The 23094-nt window shown below is 33.0% G+C and overlaps 1 protein-coding gene across 1 annotated transcript in view; it reads left to right on the top strand.

Moving 5' to 3' along the window:
- Positions 1-23094, top strand: part of LOC143234088 (peroxidase-like) — a 68236-nt gene that overhangs the window by 24751 nt on the left and 20391 nt on the right. Inside the window, exons 7-12 of the mRNA XM_076471143.1 lie at positions 6058-6159; positions 8268-8390; positions 11669-11910; positions 15082-15214; positions 16176-16303; positions 20027-20229. Coding sequence (XP_076327258.1) covers positions 6058-6159; positions 8268-8390; positions 11669-11910; positions 15082-15214; positions 16176-16303; positions 20027-20229 — 931 coding nt within the window. The remainder of the gene's footprint in view (positions 1-6057; positions 6160-8267; positions 8391-11668; positions 11911-15081; positions 15215-16175; positions 16304-20026; positions 20230-23094) is intronic.

The following is a 23094-nucleotide window of genomic DNA, read 5'->3' as shown; positions in this document are numbered from 1 at the left end:
CTTGATGGTTGATAGAGACAATATTATACAATTTAATTTGTCTTCTAGTGGTCTTGATGGTTGATAGAGACAATATTATACAATTTAATTTGTCTTCTAGTGGTCTATGGTTGATAGAGACAATATTATACAATTGTCTTCTATGGTCTTGATGGTTGAGAGACAATATTATACAATTTAATTTGTCTTCTAGTGGTCTTGATGGTTGATAGAGACAATATTATACAATTTAATTTGTCTTCTAGTGGTCTTGATGGTTGATAGAGACAATATTATACAATTTAATTTGTCTTCTAGTGGTCTTGATGGTTGATAGAGACAATATTATACAATTTAATTTGTCTTCTAGTGGTCTTGATGGTTGACAGAGACAATATTATACAATTTAATTTGTGTGGTCTTGATGGTTGATAGAGACAATATTATACAATTTAATTTGTCTTCTAGTGGTCTTGATGGTTGATAGAGACAATATTATACAATTTAATTTGTCTTCTAGTGGTCTTGATGGTTGATAGAGACAATATTATACAATTTAATTTGTCTTCTAGTGGTCTTGATGGTTGATAGAGACAATATTATACAATTTAATTTGTCTTCTAGTGGTCTTGATGGTTGATAGAGACAATATTATACAATTTAATTTGTCTTCTAGTGGTCTTGATGGTTGATAGAGACAATATTATACAATTTAATTTGTCTTCTAGTGGTCTTGATGGTTCATAGAGACAATATTATACAATTTAATTTGTCTTCTAGTGGTCTTGATGGTTGACAGAGACAATATTATACAATTTAATTTGTCTTCTAGTGGTCTTGATGGTTGATAGAGACAATATTATACAATTTAATTTGTCTTCTAGTGGTCTTGATGGTTGATAGAGACAATATTATACAATTTAATTTGTCTTCTAGTGGTCTTGATGGTTGATAGAGACAATATTATACAATTTAATTTGTCTTCTAGTGGTCTTGATGGTTGATAGAGACAATATTATACAATTTAATTTGTCTTCTAGTGGTCTTGATGGTTGATAGAGACAATATTATACAATTTAATTTGTCTTCTAGTGGTCTTGATGGTTGATAGAGACAATATTATACAATTTAATTTGTCTTCTAGTGGTCTTGATGGTTGATAGAGACAATATTATACAATTTAATTTGTCTTCTAGTGGTCTTGATGGTTGACAGAGACAATATTATACAATTTAATTTGTCTTCTAGTGGTCTTGATGGTTGACAGAGACAATATTATACAATTTAATTTGTCTTCTAGTGGTCTTGATGGTTGACAGAGACAATATTATACAATTTAATTTGTCTTCTAGTGGTCTTGATGGTTGATAGAGACAATATTATACAATTTAATTTGTCTTCTAGTGGTCTTGATGGTTGATAGAGACAATATTATACAATTTAATTTGTCTTCTAGTGGTCTTGATGGTTGATAGAGACAATATTATACAATTTAATTTGTCTTCTAGTGGTCTTGATGGTTGATAGAGACAATATTATACAATTTAATTTGTCTTCTAGTGGTCTTGATGGTTGACAGAGACAATATTATACAATTTAATTTGTCTTCTAGTGGTCTTGATGGTTGATAGAGACAATATTATACAATTTAATTTGTCTTCTAGTGGTCTTGATGGTTGATAGAGACAATATTATACAATTTAATTTGTCTTCTAGTGGTCTTGATGGTTGATAGAGACAATATTATACAATTTAATTTGTCTTCTAGTGGTCTTGATGGTTGATAGAGACAATATTATACAATTTAATTTGTCTTCTAGTGGTCTTGATGGTTGATAGAGACAATATTATACAATTTAATTTGTCTTCTAGTGGTCTTGATGGTTGATAGAGACAATATTATACAATTTAATTTGTCTTCTAGTGGTCTTGATGGTTGATAGAGACAATATTATACAATTTAATTTGTCTTCTACTGGTCTTGATGGTTGACAGAGACAATATTATACAATTTAATTTGTCTTTTAGTGGTCTTGATGGTTGATAGAGACAATATTATACAATTTAATTTGTCTTCTAGTGGTCTTGATGGTTGATAGAGACAATATTATACAATTTAATTTGTCTTCTAGTGGTCTTGATGGTTGATAGAGACAATATTATACAATTTAATTTGTCTTTTACTGGTCTTGATGGTTGACAGAGACAATATTATACAATTTAATTTGTCTTCTAGTGGTCTTGATGGTTGATAGAGACAATATTATACAATTTAATTTGTCTTCTAGTGGTCTTGATGGTTGATAGAGACAATATTATACAATTTAATTTGTCTTCTAGTGGTCTTGATGGTTGATAGAGACAATATTATACAATTTAATTTGTCTTCTAGTGGTCTTGATGGTTGATAGAGACAATATTATACAATTTAATTTGTCTTCTAGTGGTCTTGATGGTTGATAGAGACAATATTATACAATTTAATTTGTCTTTTACTGGTCTTGATGGTTGACAGAGACAATATTATACAATTTAATTTGTCTTTTAGTGGTCTTGATGGTTGACAGAGACAATATTATACAATTTAATTTGTCTTCTAGTGGTCTTGATGGTTGATAGAGACAATATTATACAATTTAATTTGTCTTCTAGTGGTCTTGATGGTTGATAGAGACAATATTATACAATTTAATTTGTCTTCTAGTGGTCTTGATGGTTGACAGAGACAATATTATACAATTTAATTTGTCTTTAGTGGTCTTGATGGTTGACAGAGACAATATTATACAATTTAATTTGTCTTCTAGTGGTCTTGATGGTTGATAGAGACAATATTATACAATTTAATTTGTCTTCTAGTAGTCTTGATGGTTGATAGAGACAATTTATACAATTTAATTTGTCTTCTAGTGGTCTTGATAGAGACAATAATTTATCTTCTTAGTGGTCTTGGTGGTTGATAAGATAACATTATACAATTTAATTTGTCTTCTAGTGGTCTTGATGGTTGATAGAGACAATATTATACAATTTAATTTGTCTTCTAGTGGTCTTGATGGTTGATAGAACAATATTATACAATTTAATTTGTCTTCTAGTGGTCTTGATGGTTGATAGAGACAATATTATACAATTTAATTTGTCTTCTAGTGGTCTTGATGGTTGATAGAGACAATATTATACAATTTAATTTGTCTTCTAGTTCACAGAGACAATATTATACTTGTCTTCTAGTGGTCTGATGGTTGACAGAGACAATATTATACAATTTACTTTGTTTTCTAGTGGTCTTGATGGTTGATAGAGACAATATTATACAATTTAATTTGTCTTCTAGTGGTCTTGATGGTTGATAGAGACAATATTATACAATTTAATTTGTCTTCTAGTGGTCTTGATAGACAAGAGACAATATTATACAATTTAATTTGTCTTCTAGTGGTCTTGATGGTTGATAGAGACAATATTATACAATTTAATTTGTCTTCTAGTGGTCTTGATGGTTGATAGAGACAATATTATACAATTTAATTTGTCTTCTAGTGGTCTTGATGGTTGATAGAGACAATATTATACAATTTAATTTGTCTTCTAGTGGTCTTGATGGTTGATAGAGACAATATTATACAATTTAATTTGTCTTCTAGTGGTCTTGATGGTTGATAGAAACAATATTATACAATTTAATTTGTCTTCTAGTGGTCTTGATGGTTGATAGAGACAATATTATACAATTTAATTTGTCTTCTAGTGGTCTTGATGGTTGATAGAGACAATATTATACAATTTAATTTGTCTTTGATAGAGGTAACATATACAATTTAATTTGTCTTCTAGTGGTATTGGTGGTTGATAGAGACTAGTGGTCTTGATGGTTGATAGAGACAATATTATACAATTTAATTTGTCTTCTAGTGGTCTTGATGGTTGATAGAGACAATATTATACAATTTAATTTGTCTTCTAGTGGTCTTGATGGTTGATAGAGACAATATTATACAATTTAATTTGTCTTCTAGTGGTCTTGATGGTTGATAGAGACAATATTATACAATTTTGTCTTTATTTTGTCTTCTAGTGGTCTTGATGGTTGACAGAGACAATATTATACAATTTAATTTGTCTTCTAGTGGTCTTGATGGTTGATAGAGACAATATTATACAATTTAATTTGTCTTTACTGGTCTTGATGGTTGATAGAGACAATATTATACAATTTAATTTGTCTTAGTGGTCTTGATGGTTGATAGAGACAATATTATACAATTTAATTTGTCTTTAGTTCTTGATCTAGTGGTCTTGATGGTTGATAGAGACAATATTATACAATTTAATTTGTCTTCTAGTGGTCTTGATGGTTGATAGAGACAATATTATACAATTTAATTTGTCTTTTACTGGTCTTGATGGTTGACAGAGACAATATTATACAATTTAATTTGTCTTTTAGTGGTCTTGATGGTTGACAGAGACAATATTATACAATTTAATTTGTCTTCTAGTGGTCTTGATGGTTGATAGAGACAATATTATACAATTTAATTTGTCTTTTACTGGTCTTGATGGTTGACAGAGACAATATTATAAAATTTAATTTGTCTTTTAGTGGTCTTGATGGTTGACAGAGACAATATTATACAATTTAATTTGTCTTCTAGTGGTCTTGATGGTTGATAGAGACAATATTATACAATTTAATTTGTCTTTTACTGGTCTTGATGGTTGACAGAGACAATATTACACAATTTAATTTGTCTTCTAGTGGTCTTGATGGTTGATAGAGACAATATTATACAATTTACTTTGTTTTCTAGTGGTCTTGATGGTTGATAGAGACAATATTATACAATTTAATTTGTCTTCTAGTGGTCTTGATGGTTGATAGAGACAATATTATACAATTTAATTTGTCTTTTACTGGTCTTGATGGTTGATAGAGACAATATTATACAATTTAATTTGTCTTCTAGTGGTCTTGATGATTGATAGAAACAATATTATACAATTTAATTCGTCTTCTAGTGGTCTTGATGGTTGATAGAAACAATATTATACAATTTAATTTGTCTTCTAGTGGTCTTGATGGTTGATAGAGACAATATTATACAATTTAATTTGTCTTCTAGTGGTCTTGGTGGTTGATAGAGACAATATTATACAATTTAATTTATCTTCTAGTGGTCTTGATGGTTGATAGAGACAATATTATACAATTTAATTTGTCTTCTAGTGGTCTTGATGGTTGATAGAGACAATATTATACAATTTAATTTGTCTTCTAGTGGTTTTCATGGTTGATAGAGACAATATTATACAATGTAACTTCGTAAACAAATTACAAATGTATTCTTCTTCACTTCAACTCGCATCATTTGAAGTTTTCAAAAAAAACATGTAATTATTGAAAAATTAAAAAGATTTGTTTGTTTGTTTAGGATTAAGCACAAAGCTACACGATGGGCTATCTGTGCTCTGCCCACTACGGGTATCGAAACCCGGTTTTTAGTGTGTAAGTCCGCAGGAGTATAAAATTTCTTCACAGGGAGGATTTTTGCAGACAATGGTGAATATTATGCTAGAAGTTATTTAGTTTGGATTGTTTTGAATTTCGCGCAAAGTTACACGAAGGCCGTCTGTGCTAGCCGTCCCCAGTTTAGTAGTTTAAGACTAGAGGGAAGGCAGATAGTCATCACCACCCACCGCCAACTTTGGGCTACTCTTTTACCAACGAATAGTGGGATTGACCGTCACATTATAACGCTGAAAGGGCGAGCATGTTTCATGTGACGGGGATTCGAACCCGTGACCCTCGGATTACGAGTCGAGTGCTTTAACCACCTGGCCATGCCTGGCCTGAAATATATATATCAGCCTGTTGTATTTTACCGAAATGTTATTTACGTCATTTTTTATTTCGTTACGATCTAATTTATTACAGTTTCTGTTTTCTTAAGAAATGTCGTATTTCTAATTGTATGTTATCACCATGATAAAGAGAATAAAGTAAATACTACGTCTAATTGTTAATATAATGAAAAACATAATCATTTTTTTTTTACGTACTGTTTGTGTTGACAGGACCAAGAGCCCACATCAATTTAGATTCATCACCTATCGATGGCAACTTTGTGTATGGTTCAACTGAAGAGGTTGCTCGTAAAATTCGTCTTGGTAAAGGAGGTGAGCTAAAGTTATATTTATAGTCAATGACAATTAGGTGGTAGATTAGTGGAAATGTATGGGTAATTTTCTTTCTTCTATTGTGTTTCTTGTTGCTTTTAAAGTATGTTATTGTGTTACCTTATTAAATATGTTTACCATTGTTTTGTCTATATATAAATCCACTTTTGTTTTCCTTACAAGTTTTCTATTTCTAGTCTTCTTTTAAATTAATTTCATTGTTTCTCATGCTCCGATCTGATCACTTTTCGATATCGTCACATAGAAAACATTTGTTGTTAATGTATTTCTTTCTTTCTTGTGGATCATCATGTATTCTCTCTTTCCCTTGCTCGGACAGCAGTAAGTCTTCGGATTTACAACGCTAAAATCAGGAGTTCCGTTCCCTTCGGTGGAGACAGCAGATAGTCCGATGTGGTTTTGCTGTAGGAAAACACACATACACTTTGCGCCCCTAGCGGCACAACGGAATATCTGAAACCGGGTACGGTGCCCGTGGGCAGAGCACAGATAGCCCATTGTGTAGCTTTATGCTTACTTTCACACACTTATCATTCATTTTATTTTCACACATTTTGTTTTGTATTGTCTTTTCAATAGATATGTTAAAATTAGCATTTTCCTAAATATTCATTATTCTTTAGTCTTTTTGTGAAATGTTTATTAATTTTTTTTTTTACTTTTATGCTAGGCCCGGCATGGCCAGGTGGGTTAAGGCGTTCGACTCCTAATCTGAGGGTCGCGGGTTCGAATCACGGCTGCACCAAACATGCTCGCCCTTTCAGCCGTGGGGGCGTTATAATGTGACGGTTAATCCGTTGGTAAAAGAGTAGCCCAAGAATTGGCGATGGGTGGTGATGACTAGCTGCCTTTCTTCTAGTCTTACACTGCTAAATTAGAGACGGCTAGCGCAGATAGTCCTCGTGTAGCTTTGCGCGAAATTAAAAAAACAAACAAACCTCTGTGCTAATTTATTATTATATGTCTTTCTTTACATTTTCACTATTGTTTTCCTTCAGGTTAACTACTCTTTGTATTATGTAAATTGTAATATTTCTATTATCTGGTTTAAGCCATATTACTATTCATTCTACTTCGTTGTCTAGAATTCCGTGTTCCTTTTTATCTAGTGAGCAATGTTTGTTCTTACCCCAACAATTTTCTATGAGTTTCTTTTTCCTTAGTCTTCCAGTTTTCTTTTACATATCGTTGTTTTTCAACTCTTTCTCTTGGGTTGAGCGCAGCCCTTTGGTAAGCGTGTCGTACTGTTGTATAATTTGTTTATTTTTTTGAATAAACGTTTATATAACTACTTTTCAGTTCCAAAACCTTCTTTACATTATGATATCGGTTAAATAAAACAGAAATAAAAATGGTTTAAACAACAAAAAACAGAAATTATGCCGGTTTAAGTGAAATATACGTGTTTAACAAAAATCAAAGGCATGTCTGAATATTATTAACGAAATAAATTTGTATGTTTTAAGAAAGTGAAAAACGAACAGCAGTGATGTAAGACTAATATATTTATCAGCATTGTGGGAAAGTCAAGGCTTCTATCTCTACGTTTCTAATTATCAGCATTGTGTCCAGACTTCTATCTCTACGTTTCTAATTATCAGCATTGTGTCCAGGCTTCTATCTCTACGTTTCTAATTATCAGCATTGTGTCCAGACTTCTATCTCTACGTTTCTAATTATCAGCATTGTGTTCAGGCTTCTATCTCTACGTTTCTAATTATCAGCATTGTGTCCAGGCTTCTATCTCCACGTTTCTAATTATCAGCATTGTGTCCAGGCTTCTATCTCTATGTTTCAAGTGAACATTTATGTCTTTTATGATTCAGAAGTTTAAAAATATTAGGATTAAGCTTTTTGAATCACTTACAATAACAACAACTGGAGTTTGAACGGTTATGCTGCAACTGTTGTAGATTTCGCGAAATAAAAAACTTCTGTTTTTATAACTATAACATTTTTAACTTCAGGTTTGTTTTATCCTTTGGAATTACATATTAAAATTTTGTATTGTGTATGGAACTTTTATTTATAATTAGTGTCGCTTACAAATATTGCATATTAATACGTTCTGATTTTTTATATTGAAGGGTTGATGCGAGTCTGGGATGTTTTCAAAGAGTATGGTTTGAAACCACTACCTCCCCCATTGACAGAGAACCCGGAACGTGATTGCAATGCGAGACCTCGCCATCTGTTTTGTTTTATTGCCGGTAGGGTATTTAATGTATTTAAATAGATATACAGATTAGTAATGTAGTATACTTATTTATAGAATATATAAATATCGTTTCTATTTTGTTCGTTTTTATTATCTTTACTTCCTTTTTGATTTATGGAGCAGCTAAAAACAAACTCTTGCTAACGTTTCGAGCAGGTGTCCCAGTTCCAGGATTCAATCTGAATACCCAGAAGGTTAAATAATAAACTAACAAATTTAAAGCTTGAAATAGAAATCTGCTATTTCAAAACGTTGCCGTTTTGTAAAGGTACATTTTTTTGTTGTCTATTGAAACTTCATTTGTATTATGTGTAGGTGTATGTTTACGCAAGTTACACAAAAATTAATTATATACCTACATTACTGTAAAATTAATAACTTATTTTTCTTAGTTTTCTTTTCAAGTAAACTTTTTAACTACTTGTATTTTTGGAACAGAACGCGTTATTTCCTGTTGAATGTCTATTTAAAACTGTACATAAGGTAACGTTGAATATTTTGATTTATAGTTGTTTGAAAATTAAATTATATGAAAAGAACGAGTAATACTCTTGTGTACAACTCTATTCTTTAGCTTTTTTAAGACTGACTGTGTCGTATTCTTCTGTACATTAGACAATATAACATTGTAAGAATATGTGCCATTCTTCTGTTCAATAATACGTGTAAGATTCATTCTTCTGTTCAATAATACGTGTAAGATTGTGCCATTCTTCTGTTCAATAATACGTGTAAGATTGTGCCATTCTTCTGTTCAATAATACGTGTAAGATTGTGCCTTTCTTCTGTTCAATAATACGTGTAAGATTGAGCCATTCTTCTGTATATTAGTTCACGTCAGAATGTGTGGTAATCTCCGTACGATACTCCACGTAAGATTGTGTGCCATTTTTCTGTAATAGTCTAAGTAAGAAGGTAGCCCTTCTAAGAATGTGTGACATTCTTTTGCACATTAATTCTCTCACTACTAGCTGACCCCAAATTGACTTTGAAGACTTTCATACTATAATTTCCAGTATGCTTTGTGTAATTTCACGAAATTTCGCGAGCTTACAATAATCATTAAGTGATTTGTAGACAAAAAATAATCAGAATCGTTAATGAAGTATTTTCACGAAACATTTCTTCATGAATGTATGGAGTCAAAGTGCTGATTGCTTCGAGTGCGGGGATTTTCATCTTCCTATTAAAAATACTTTTCTTCATTTGAAAATTTTCAACTTTCAGCTGCCTAATTTCTAAAAACTCCTAAATAAATTTCAAATCTTTTTCAACAAAATTTTGTATTTTATATTATTTTCTCTGCCTTAACTCTATAAAAGTTGGTCAATTTGATCGATCTCGTTCCCACCAAAAGAAATTCGAAATAAATCTAGATTACATTTTTTTCTTTCTAGAACAACTTCAAATTGTATTATGAAACTCTATTTGTTTATTCTAAATAGCTTTACACTCGTAACAGTATACATGTATTATACTTAACTGTTATTGGTCGATCGCCCTATGAACAGCATGTAACAAATACTCTCTCCATACATGTTGTAAATCATTTGACGAATGTTTTCTTCATTTCCGGTATCGTTGTTTGCGAGCGTATTTCGTAAATTAAAATATACATATATTATTCTTATTTTTGCTTAACATAAAACCAAACATTTTCTAATTTTTACATTTTAGTTACTTTTATAATAATAAATAAATAATACACATGACAAACAATACATAAAGTACTTATCTGGGTCTTCTTTTTGCTTCTCTGACGATTGCCGATGAAACTGAACTTTGTTTTTTGTACTAATGGCACTACTGCAGTAAATAATTTCTAAATAGTTAACCAAAGCACCGAATAACACAGAATAATATCAGGCAAAAGGCAATTTCCTATACATTTTCTGGCTTTCTATCTATGTGACAAGAGTCGTTAAAAATTCAGCTAAGCTCTTTGAAGTGTTTCGCGTAGGAGTAAAGTTTGAGGGGAAGTGAAATACAAAGTTCTCTCTACAGAAGAAAACAATGTAATATAAGACAGAAGAAAACAATGTAATATAGTGCACTGTTTTAATAGGTTAAATTCTTGGTTTTATATTAATTATAAATAATGCAGTATTAAACGTCAGAAAGAATTATTGGCAGTTTCTGAAAGAGAGGCTTCCTCATTGGCTAAGCGGTATGTTTGCGGACTTAAACGCTAAAAACCGGGTTTCGATACCCGTGGTGGGCAGAGCACAGATAGCCCATTGTGTAGCTTTGTGCTTACTTCAAAACAACAACAACAACTGAAAGACGGGTTTGTGATAGATGAGCGATGACAATATTATAATGCGTAATTTATGTTAAATTTCGCACTTCTCTGTAAAGTGGTAAATAAATTGTTTTTGTTTGTTTTGGAATCCCGCGCAAAGCTACACGAGGGCTATCTGCGCTAGCCGTCCCTAATTTAGCAATGTAAGACGAGAGGGAAGGCAGCTAGTCATCACCACTCACCGCCAACTCTTGGGCTACTCTTTTACCAATGAATAGTGTGATTGACCGACATATTATAACGCCCCCACGGCTGAAAGAGCGAGCATGTTTGGCGTGACAGGGTTTCTAACCCGCAATCCTCAGGTTACGGGTCGAAAGCTTTAACCCACCTGACTATGTCGGGCCCGATATAAAAATTAGAGATAATGGGATACCTTGAGTGCAGTTGTCACAATCCTCATACTAGGGGAAATTTGAAGTTTTTTAAAAATATTGCCTCATAAAATTAATACTTTAAAACTGATACAGTATTACAATGTGGGCCATTAACCGAGTTTTTATGCCAAGTTTAATCATATGCCACGATAATAAATGTATCTCACTGAAACCTCGTCACATGCACAGAAAAATATGTCCGAAACAAAGGTGCTCATCCATGTAAGAATGTATAGCATGAATCTGTTCTATATATTATGGAAGGCTGTATGGCTTTTTTTTTTGTACATTAGCCAATGAAATAATGCGTGATATTCTTTTGTACAATAGTCCGTAACATTCTTCTGTACTTTATTTCTTGAAAGAATGTGTGATATTTTTGTGTTCACACATATTTGTGTGGCATTTTTCTGTGTATAAACCCATGGAAAAAATTAATCCACGTAATACCGTGTGGTATTCTTCCATACAGTATCATAAGAATTTGTGACATTCTTCTGTATAACCTGTTATCTGAGAAGTTTTAAAATTTTCCTTTGTAGTAGCCTAATCCCATGTTTACTAGTTGACGCTATTATTTATTACTGCAAGGCGACCCACGAATCAATGAACAGATACACCTGACGGTTATTCAGACTCTTTATCTTCGTGACCACAACCGAAAGGCAATCGAACTTGGCCGATTAAATCCCCACTGGAACGATGAACGTATCTACCAGGAGACTCGACATATTATAGCTGCTAGTATCCAAAATATTATATACAAAGAGTTCCTTCCTATGGCTCTTGGTGAAGAAACGGTAAACAGGTACAACCTCACTCTACAAGCAGAGGTGAGATCATTTTCTTGGTTATTAATTCTTATCGGTGAATTAAAAGAAAACACGCTTTATTTTGTTATTTGTACACACCTAAAGCTGTGCAACCCTCATTGGTTCAGTGGTGAGCTTGATGTAGTATAAAACTTAAACTCTGGATTCGATCGCTACGAAGGGTACTTTTGGATATACCACTCTGAAGCTCTTGGTTTTAACTTACCAACCAAACAAAAATGCATGTTGCTTTTGTTTGGGTAATCAAAGACGTTTTACGCTGATTTCACTACATGCCTAAAAGAAAATTTGTTCATTTTACACGATAGTTGTTGGTGTGTCAAATTAATCCTCATGTTGTTCTTGTTGTTTTTTAATTAAGCACAAAGCTACACAATGGACTATCTGTGCTCTGCCCACCACGGGTATCGAAACCCGGCTTTTAGCGTTGTAAGTCCGTAGACATACCGCTGAGCCACTGAGAGGGGGGCAATTATTTTTTTTTTGTTTTGAATTTCGCGCAAAGTTACACGAGGGCTATCTGCGCTAGCCGTTCCTAATTTAGCAGTGTAAGACTAGAGGGAAGGCAGCTAGTCATCACCACCCACCGCCAACTCTTGGGTTACTCTTTTACCAACGAATAGTGGGATTGACCATCACATTATAAAGCCCCCACGGCTGAAAGGGCGAGCATGTTTGGCGCGATCGGGATTCGAACCCTCGGATTACGAGTCGAACGCCTTAACAAGCTTGGCCATGCCGGACCAGGAGTTGTAACCTTTAGTTACTATCTGTACAACTATTAAAGGAAACTACTTTCGACATCCTTGCACAAAGTGACGCTTTGAGTAATAACCACCTTGGGCTGTAACAGGTATAATCTATTTCATGAAGAAAAAGGAACAAGGATCGCCTTATAGTAAAACCAATTTAACTACTTTCTCGTTTCTCGACCACACATTATGTAAAACCTGCAAATATCTAGAACAAAGAATAAATTGATAATAAATGTTATAATATTAAAATAAGATAGAAATTCATGGTATATTCAAATGTCACATGTATACCTTCTAACACTTATGTTTAAATATTAGGTTGTTCGAAAAATAATGCTGAATTTAAAAGTTTATCTTTAATAAGAAATAAGAAAATCAAAACCAACTGTATTAATCAAAATAGGGAATTTACACGCTTTTGCCAACGGAAAACAAGATTATTTATGCCATGAACATAAGTCCTAGAACTCAAAAATTCTCTAAAGCCATTCTCTGTTGTTGAATATTTTGTGCTGTAAATAGTTGTCCAAATGCTTGAAAAAGTCTGGGGAGTAAGGAGGATGAAGCAATGATTTATAGTTCAATTGGTTGAGCTTCTGGAGCGTCATTTGAGCAACGTGTGGTCGAGCATTATTATGAAGCAAGATTGGTGCTCTTCAATTGACTAATGTTGGCATTTCTTCACACGACTTTACATGAATTTCTTCCAATTCTTGACAATAAACCTCTGTAGTGGTATTTTGGCCCTTGACTGAGCAAGCTGTAATGGATAATACCGGTCGCAGACCACCACACAGTGACCATAATATTCTGTTGTGCAATTTTGGCTTTGGGAAATATTTTTGAGCTTCGTTATGGTCGACTCACTACGCTGATCGCCTTCCTGCTGTCGTAAAGGATCCACTTTTCATTACAGGTGACAATTCGATAAAGAAATGGGCCATTTCTTTTGCAGAAAATCAGCATAGAGCACGGTTCAAAACATCGATTTTTTCTAATTTTCAATGAATTTGTGTGGAACCCATTTGTCAAGCTTTTTCCCTTTTTCAATTTATTCAAAATGGTTCAAAATTGTGGAAATGCCAGCATTCGGTTCTTGTGTCATTTCTTGAACAGTTTGGTGCAGGTTTCTTTCCATTAATGCTGTCAGTTGCTCGTTTTCAACAGCACAAGGATGTCCTCTGCCCGTCTTATCTTCAAGACTCACATTTGCATTACGAAATTTTGGAATCAACGCTGCACTGTACATTTGGAGATGTTTCCTTCGCCTCATGCGTGGTGATATCGTGAGTTGTTTGCGATGCATTATGACCAAGTTTGGATTAATACAAAAACTTGACGCGCAAATTTTTCCATCATCAATTGTAAGGGTCTGAGATATTGGAAATAAAGTTTTAGAAAAGAATGAAAGCACAAACGAATATAATAAAGCTTTAGTTTTTCAATGGTATATATGAAGTCGTAAAATAAGACAGGTTTCTTATCCGTATAAATGACTAAAATTTTGACATAAAAATCCGCCATTATTTTTCAAACAACCTAATAATATTAACTTTGGATCAGAGCAAGGTACGTAGTTAGAATGAAATTAAAAATCAACGTGAGAATTTGTAAATCTGATCACTTATGCTTTTCGTATATTTCTACTTCTATAGCTTAGAATGAATTGTTTTCCCTTAGTTTTGTAACCTCGCTAATAACGACATTTTTGGCTGTAATCCCAATAATACTTTACAAAGTTGGGTAAACTTGAGATATTTAGGTTAGTTCTAAATATATGTATTAAGCTAACAATGTAAAACATTCTTTATCATAATAAACAATAAATAAAATTGAAAATAATGATATATACTAAATCGTATAACCACAACAGCTAACGTAAGCAACAATAAGTATATAATATAAAAATATCTTACTTAGGGAGCATAGCAGTAGTAGCTGTTTGCTTAAACTATTGTCGTAGATGTAAAATTGGTTAATAACATAACGATAGCATAACGTGTGTATTTTTTCTCGAGTTTTCCTTAGTATGTATTTTTTACCAAAATAAAAAAACTAATTAAGTAACCCCTACTGAACTGACCATGTCATTACTTTCTAACTATATATTTAACAGATAAAGCTGTGAAAATGGGAATGTCCGTGTATCTTCTAATAATATGCTTAAGAGACAAAACTAATATAATTATATGTTTAGTTTATAGGACTGCTTGCGTAGGTAGTAATCATATGATGTAATTTTATGGTTAACCGACATGGCTAATTGAATGCGTATAATGAACCATATGATAAAATTTAATTGTTACAACTACTAGAATGTCTATGTCTATATCTTATAGCCGTTTTCTTTTAAACATATAAAGCTACTTGTGTTACTATAATATCCATACTGAATATCATAATATTTAATAAATAGGGTTACTGGAACGGGTACGACCCTAACGTTCACATGGGAGTGGCAAACGCATTTCAAGCAGCTGCATTTAGGTTTGGCCACACCCATATCCAAGGAATGGTCAGACGTTACAACAAATTTCACGAGTTTGTTGGTAAGATCCTCCATGTTTTCTAATGAATGGCGTTTACGTTAACGTTGAATAGCCCTATAGAGTGCACAATAAAAAGATTTAAAACATGTAAAGTAAAAAATATCTTGACTAAGTTTTGTAATTAATCAATAAAAACATCGTTTAATTACCATTACCGGTTTTCACGCCCTATCATTCTTTTGCATATATTTGTTTGAATTAATTTGTTTTATGTCAAAATAAAATCAGTAGATGAAAGAAAAAAAAGACTTATCATGTACTAGTGAAAGGATTGCAAAGTGATTGTTATTGTTTACAAAGCTGTTGGTTATTATGACATCATATTTTAGTATTCACCAGAAGAAATGACATGTAAAATAAAAATTGGACCCTCAATCCTGTTACCCTTACAATTTATATTATAATATTCTACCTTATTGGTAGATGTATTTTAATTATATTTTTGAGTGGAATATTTGTAACTTGTAATTCAGCTGTTACTACTTGTGCAGGCCTTTTACCATTATACGGCTGGAAAGCGGATGTGTGTTTTGATTACCACCCTAAGTGTCCAACTATTCATAGCCTCGTTCTATCTCGATTTTAATGTTTTAACTTAATTCACACGAATGGATGAATGGGTGCAGTTAGTGGAAGATAGTTTAGAAATGGGATATTACACATTGGAAACAAATGTTTACTACTAATTTGACTTTAAAAAAAATGAATATTCAATGTTAAATGTGATAGTGTATCTCTACCACTGTATAAATCGTAATTATTCAAATATCTCTTCCACAAGGATATATTTTGGTGGCCCTATACTGTAGTTTCACAAAAGAGTATTTGTTTGTTTTATGTTTTTGATATATTGTGTTTCGAAAGAGCATGTTGAAATGAATCACGTGGTTAATATATAGAATACACATACTAAACGTAGTATCGTTACACATTTTCATGTGACTGTTTGGATCTCCTCTAGGAGAAGATCCTCTTCGTATACTTCTAAAGCGACCCTTCATCGTCTATGAGCCTGGAAAGATAGACGAATTGATTGGTGGTCTCATCAATACTCCTGCACAAGTATATGATCCTTTTATTACCATGGAGGTACGTAACCGTGTTAATATGGTGTACTAATGGTAACATATGAAATGCTTATTATTCTAAAGTTGAAATGTCAGCAACAACAACTGTTTTACATTATTTAGAGATGTTTACAAAGTGTATTTTCTACAATATAAAACATATATGACGGTGTTGTCAAACGTATAACACATACCGAGATAAATAACAGCTAAATATTTCGAGTGGCTCCATCTTTTAGTATAAGTACTATTAGGTCATCCCTTAAGTAATGTCCGATTTCAAAAGCTTTTAATGTTATTTGATCAGTAATATATGTTACATTATTATTAATTACTTCCTGCCAATGATACACAAGCTTCTGAATGCTACTTCTATAAAATTCTTGAGGTTTGGAGGAAAATAAAGTAGAGAGGGTAGTTTTGACATCTTCATGTGTTCCAAGCTCATTTCCAACAAGATAGTTCTGTAAAACTTCGGAATAGATGATAATCAGATGGGGCAAGATCTGGAGAATAAGGAGGATGTGGAAGTTTTTCCCAGTTTAGCTCTTCAATCTTTGCAGACGTGATCCTTGCTGTATGGGGCCGTGCATTATCCTGGTGTAACACAACACCTTTACGATTGATCAATGCAGGTCTCTTATCTTTTAATGCAACATTCAAGTGCTGTTGACAAAAGAAGTCTGATGTAATCGTTACATTGAGTGGCAGCAACTCAAAGTGGATCACACCAACAATATCCCATCAAATGCTTAACAAGACTTTCCTGGGGTGGAGGTCCATTTTGGGCTGTGCTTTAGCCAGTTTACCTGCACTGAGCCATTGTCTGCAGCACTTAACATTTTTATAATATATCTATTTTTCATCTCCAGTCACTAACCTGTCTAGAAAAGGTGAGTTACATTCACAAGAGTGCAGAGAAGTGCAAATATCCACTCTTGCTCGAAGGTAGGTTTTTGCCAAATCGTGGAGGACCCATTTTCCAAGTTTTGACACCTTTCCAAGCTGTTGCAGATGACGGTGAACTGCTGAATGGGTTGAATTAAGCTTCTGTGCTAGTTCTTCAACTGTTACCTCACAATCTTTATCAAGTGTAGCCAACAGCAAGTCATCATTAAACTCAACAGGACGACCTAAACATGACACATCACTTAAGCTGTAGTCACCTGATCTGAACTTCTGAAACCATCTTCGACATTTTCTTTCATTGAGAGACTCCACATCATAAACACCTTGAATGTTTCGTGTAGTTTCAGCTACACTATTGCCTTTTTAAACTCATAAAGCATTACATATACCTAATGTGCTCCTCAGACACATTCGTCTTCACAAAGGTTTATTTGATTAATGATTTGAAAAAGTGGAGTTGGGTTAGTTTTCTTTTATTTGTCTCAACATTTTTATACACGTCATACTATATATTTTAGTCTTTAAAGCCTTCTACAAAGAAAAACTGCACTTTCTGTATTAAATTTTCGGACATTACTTGTGGGATGACCTGACAAAATCCACAGTTACTTAAATATTTAAGTGTTCCGGCCTGGTATTGATCTAGCATTTCATTTGTTCGATAATCAGTGCAACACGTGGTTTCCAACCCAGTTACCGAATGTACTCGCCCTTTCAGCCATGAAGCATTATAATTCAACGGTCAATCTCACTTTGCGTTCATAAAAAGTGGTCCAAAATTTGGCCAGAGGTAAAGTTGACCAGCTTTAGTCTATCACTTTTAAATTAGGGACGGTTTGTTTGTGTTTAATTTCGCTACACAAGAGCTATTCGTTGGTAAAGAGCAGCCTAGAAGTTGTCTCTGGCATCTCTCTAGTCTATCACTGCTAAATTAAGAACGAATAGATGTATTGACTGTAACATTATAACGCCCCCACAGCTGAAAAGGTAAGCATGTTCCGTGACCATTAGGCAATTACAAACGGCTCGCGCAGATAGCCCTATAGTTGCCCTGCTCGAATTTCAACAAATAAACAGTCTTAGGTGTTCCCATTGTTACATATTTACTTTAATTTCAAAGCTGCTTTCAAACTATTCAACAATATTTGATTCTTGTTTAACTGCAAAAGTGATAACAATTAAGAGAAAAAAATAGTATTAACGAGTTTGCATGTAATGAATGTAATAAAATATATCTAGAACAATATACATGATATTTAGCAGTAACAGTCAATTAGAGTAAAAGATTTTATAACCTAGGGAAGAGAGAAAAATCAGCGATTACACTATATGCTCATAATACTATAGATTCAATTGGTCGTGAGAAGAAGCCTGTACTTATCACTGAATCTAAGTTTGAGAAAACATTCGTAAAGTTGTTATAATAGTTGAAATAGGTATGAGCAGAAACTTTGATCAAATTGTAAATCAAATTCATCCGTGATTTTAAACTACTTGTTTTGTACATGTTCGTGTGTTAAAAAGAATACTTAAATATAAGTTATAAGTAACCTTGTGTGAGCATGATATTTAATTAAACATGTAAATAGTTCAGTTCTAATTTATAAAAGTAGCCTGTTTTAATCATAAGTTAACATTAATCAATGTAACTGTGAATTAATGAAACCTTTTCCTGAAAATAGATGGAGCTGTTTTTCAATTCGGTAATACTTACTTCAAAGTGTAGATAAATTTTACTTTCCGTATTATAGAAAAATTCTGATATTTCACATGATAGATAAACTTGATATTTTACGTTAATGATACATTTGATGTTTCGCATTAAAAGCATAGATGGCACTTCAATCGTAAAACAAGAGTTTCACTCCTTTTTTTTTTTTTTTTCAGTATCGAACTTATGAGTATTTTGTTTGTTTGTTTGTTTTGGAATTTCGCACAAAGCTACTCGAGGGCTATCTGTGCTAGCCGTCCCTAATTTAGCAGTGTAAGACTAGAGGGAAGGCAGCTAGTCATCACCACCCACCGCCAACTCTTGGGCTACTCTTTTACCAACGAATAGTGGGATTGACCGTAACATTATACACCCCCACGGCTGGGAGGGCGAGCATGTTTAGCGCGACGCGGGCGCGAACCCGCGACCCTCGGATTACGAGTCGCACGCCTTACGCGCTAGGCCATGCCGGGCCTATGAGTATTTAATTAAGCGTAGTGCAAAAATATAATCTCTACAAAAGTATCTAATCTGATGTTTATTTTCCACGTGAAATTCATTCTAATATGAATACGTTTCTTGTATCAACAGACCTCCATCTTTTTCGTAAACATAGTTTTGTAACTCCAATTGTGTATCTTAAATGTTACTTATATTAGACGTGGTAGTTCGCATTGATGGTAGGCTTCTATTTCACATTGGTGCAAGGGTTGATATTCGTTAATTTTAGAAATATATTTGATTTTCTATATTAGTGGTAATGTTTATATTTGAATTCCAAACTAGATTTGATATTTCACATGAATGATAGGCTTAGGGATTGAAAATAGGTATAGATTTCATATTGCTATTAAATATAAATTTGATGTTCTTCTATGCTGAAGGTATACTTGATATCTGCAGTTAAAAAAAATCTAAGAACTCTTGTCCCTAAGAGTTCGAAATTCTTCGATATCAGATTTGATACACAATATTTTTTTGCATTATTCCTTTTTTCATTAAGAGTTGCAACTTAAATACTGAAGCACCTATACTTACCTGAGTTAAAACTACAGGTTAATATGCACTAATTAACATCAGTTGATTCGTGATAATAATATCTAATATTTAAAAATGTGATTTCAGGTCACTAATCATCTATTTGAAAAACCTCCCGAACCGTACGGACTTGACCTTATTTCCTTCAATATTGCACGAGGTCGAGAAACAGGAGTACCAGGTTACAATGACTACAGAGAATGGTGTGGGCTGGGTAGGGCTAAGACGTTCGAAGACCTTGAGCCCCTACTTAACAACAATACAGCTCTAAAATATTCTCAACTTTACAAGTAAGTAAAAAACATGCTCTTATAAAAAAGATTTCCCGTTGGGAAAGCGGTAAATACTCGGATTTACAACGCTAAAATCAGGAATTCGATTCCCATTGGAAGACACAACAAATAGCCCGGTGTGGTTTTGCTACAAGAAAATTCACATACTGTTATAAATGGGAGAGTTAAGTAAATATGGAATCTCAGATTATGAAAAGTTAAACATGTAATAAGCTTACATTTACGTGTATACCGTATATGTACAAGTGGGTCTACGGTTATAAGTAAGTGTAAAATAGTGTGTGGCACCCCTTCAAACAGCGCTTTGATACAGCCGTGTTTAGAACGATAAAAACCTTATAAACACAAGTCTTTAGATAAACCAGTGTCAAGTAATTAAAAGAAAAATTAAAACTATGTTTTCAAATAAAAGTAGAAAACTTTCCAAGCATAGCATAATTTACAATTATGTTTGAAATTTAAATACATTCCACAAATGTAATTCTTTGCTACAACCAGCTTTTAAAGTAAAGTGTAGTATATTTCACAATCTTAAGCCTTTAGACACAGACAAGTGTCAAATGAAGTGCTGGGTACTAAATATTCAGCTAATAGATAATTTCAGATATTTGTATAACGTTGGAGTTCAAGTAGTGTTACTTGAACTCTGTAAAAATGTGGTCAATAGGCGGACCTATATTTGCTAGTGAGAATACAGTATATTTACGAACTGCAACCAGATTTGGAAATCAAGTATTTATTAAGCATTACAACTGCAACAACCTACAATTATAACATTTTGAAGTGTTTGTTTGTTTGTTTAGAATTAAGCACAAAGCTACACAATGGGCTATCTGTGCTCTGCCAACCACGGGTATCGAAACCCGGTTTTTAGGGTGTAAGTCCGCAGACATGCCACTGGGGGGCATTTTGAAACGTATAGCATACGTTATAAATACGCCATACTTTAAATATACTCAGAAACGTAATCTCAGCTAAGATCGGATAATACATGATACCAGTGCCAATAACTAGATGCACCCAGGCTTATATTATAATACAGTTTTCTTCTTGGAAAGGTTAGTTTCAATTGTATCCTAATTTACGAGCATAGGCCATGAGTAATAAAATGATGGAAAATAATTATTTGTTGTCTAACGTTTTCACGTTTTTATTGCTTCCTCTAATATTTTACGAGAATACGTACTGTGAAAGCGTCAAAAACTAGTGTAAAACGGTTATTTTGCGAAGTAAACTGACTCATATTTTAGTCATCCAGACATATATATCTTTAGCCTTATCAACACACTAACAGTAACAAACTTATTACAGTAAACGACCAAATATTTGGGTTACGTATTACTGTTTACATCTAAAAAGTCTCCGATTTATGTTGAGTACTTTAAGTATTACTATTTCAAATAACCGGAAATTTTAACATTAATTTAGAAGTTATTAACTATTAATATATATTAAATTAATGATATTTATCAACAAGATCGATATATACGATTTTCTTTCTTAATACAAATATATTTTGATATACAAACAACAATACAATTTATAATAACAGTTATTACAAATAATGATTTATATACAACAGTTTCACAAATTTACAGACAATACTGAGTTTTTTGTCCGGTCTAGAAATGAATATTTTATCGACTATTCAGGTCCATGACGAGCAAATTAATTCTGATTTGATATTGTCACACTTCGGTTAAAATAAACCTGTTTTTTCTTGGTTAGCACTGATTGCAAGCTCACTTCTTACAGAGGAAGATATTTAATGTTCTCGTAGAAATAATAACGTCCAAAACAATTCACTGAAGTTGAACAGTTTGTAATGTTTAAAATCTACAAACATTCCAGGTTAAATTATGTAGTTTTCCAGTTAATAAGCGTTAATCACAGTTATATCTTCCAAGGATTATAGTTTAGTGGCTGTAACTGACAAATAATAATTTTCTATTACTGTCTCTCAGCTATCTTCTTTAACACGAATCACGCAAGATTCTAGAGCGTTCAACAATATTCGAACACGCAAGCATTTTTTGTAAAACAAATATTGTTAATTCCTACAATCACGTATCTTCTACAACTTTAAAGAACAGGCGACGCTTGCGCAATACACATCCAATAATATACGTCACATGCATACAAATATATATTGAAACAAACGTAGGCACTAAAATAAATATACAACATTAAATCCGTTACATTCGTCAAATACGAAAGTGTTCTCTGACCAATAAAGCCTAAATGTAAAGAAAACCTCTTTAACTTACTTATCAAAAAGTAGTCACAAGATCTATTTCTCGTTTCAATATTTTGTTGTGCTTCCACTGATTTTGATAACTTCTTGACATCACCGAGGTATAGAGTACATGAAGGACTAAATGTCGGCGGGATTGAGCTCATGAAGTCACAGGCATATCAGTGACTCCTGCATTTTCAATGTGCTTCTCAGTTTCTAGTCTTGCAGTTTGTTACACGTTAACTTCCAGCAATTTTCGAAAGGGTTAAGATATTGGCTGTTTCCTGGCCAATGTATTGTCTTGATCCTATCATTTCAAAGACAGTCCTTTACCTGAAGTAATGTAATAATCTAAATATTTTTTTCAATACAAGTAGAATACAATTTCCTCTTTATTTCACGCCTACTGCATGAAGTGCATAAATTTTAGCCTTATGGTATGGTGCAGAACCATCTTGAAATGTGCACCAGTCAGCTCCACTGAAGTGATTCCGAATTATTGACTTTAACCAGGACTTGAGGATTTGATGTACTTGTCGCCATTGATAGTGCCTTTCACAAACTGCGAACGTCCTACATCCTGGCCAGTGATAAATCCACATGTGCATCATCCTCAAGATGCTTCA

Source organism: Tachypleus tridentatus, chromosome 12 (assembly GCF_004210375.1).
Source record: "Tachypleus tridentatus isolate NWPU-2018 chromosome 12, ASM421037v1, whole genome shotgun sequence".
Taxonomy (NCBI): Eukaryota; Metazoa; Arthropoda; class Merostomata; order Xiphosura; family Limulidae; genus Tachypleus; species Tachypleus tridentatus.
The sequence above is the reverse complement of the archived record's forward strand: the minus strand, read 5'-3'. Positions and strand labels throughout refer to the sequence as shown.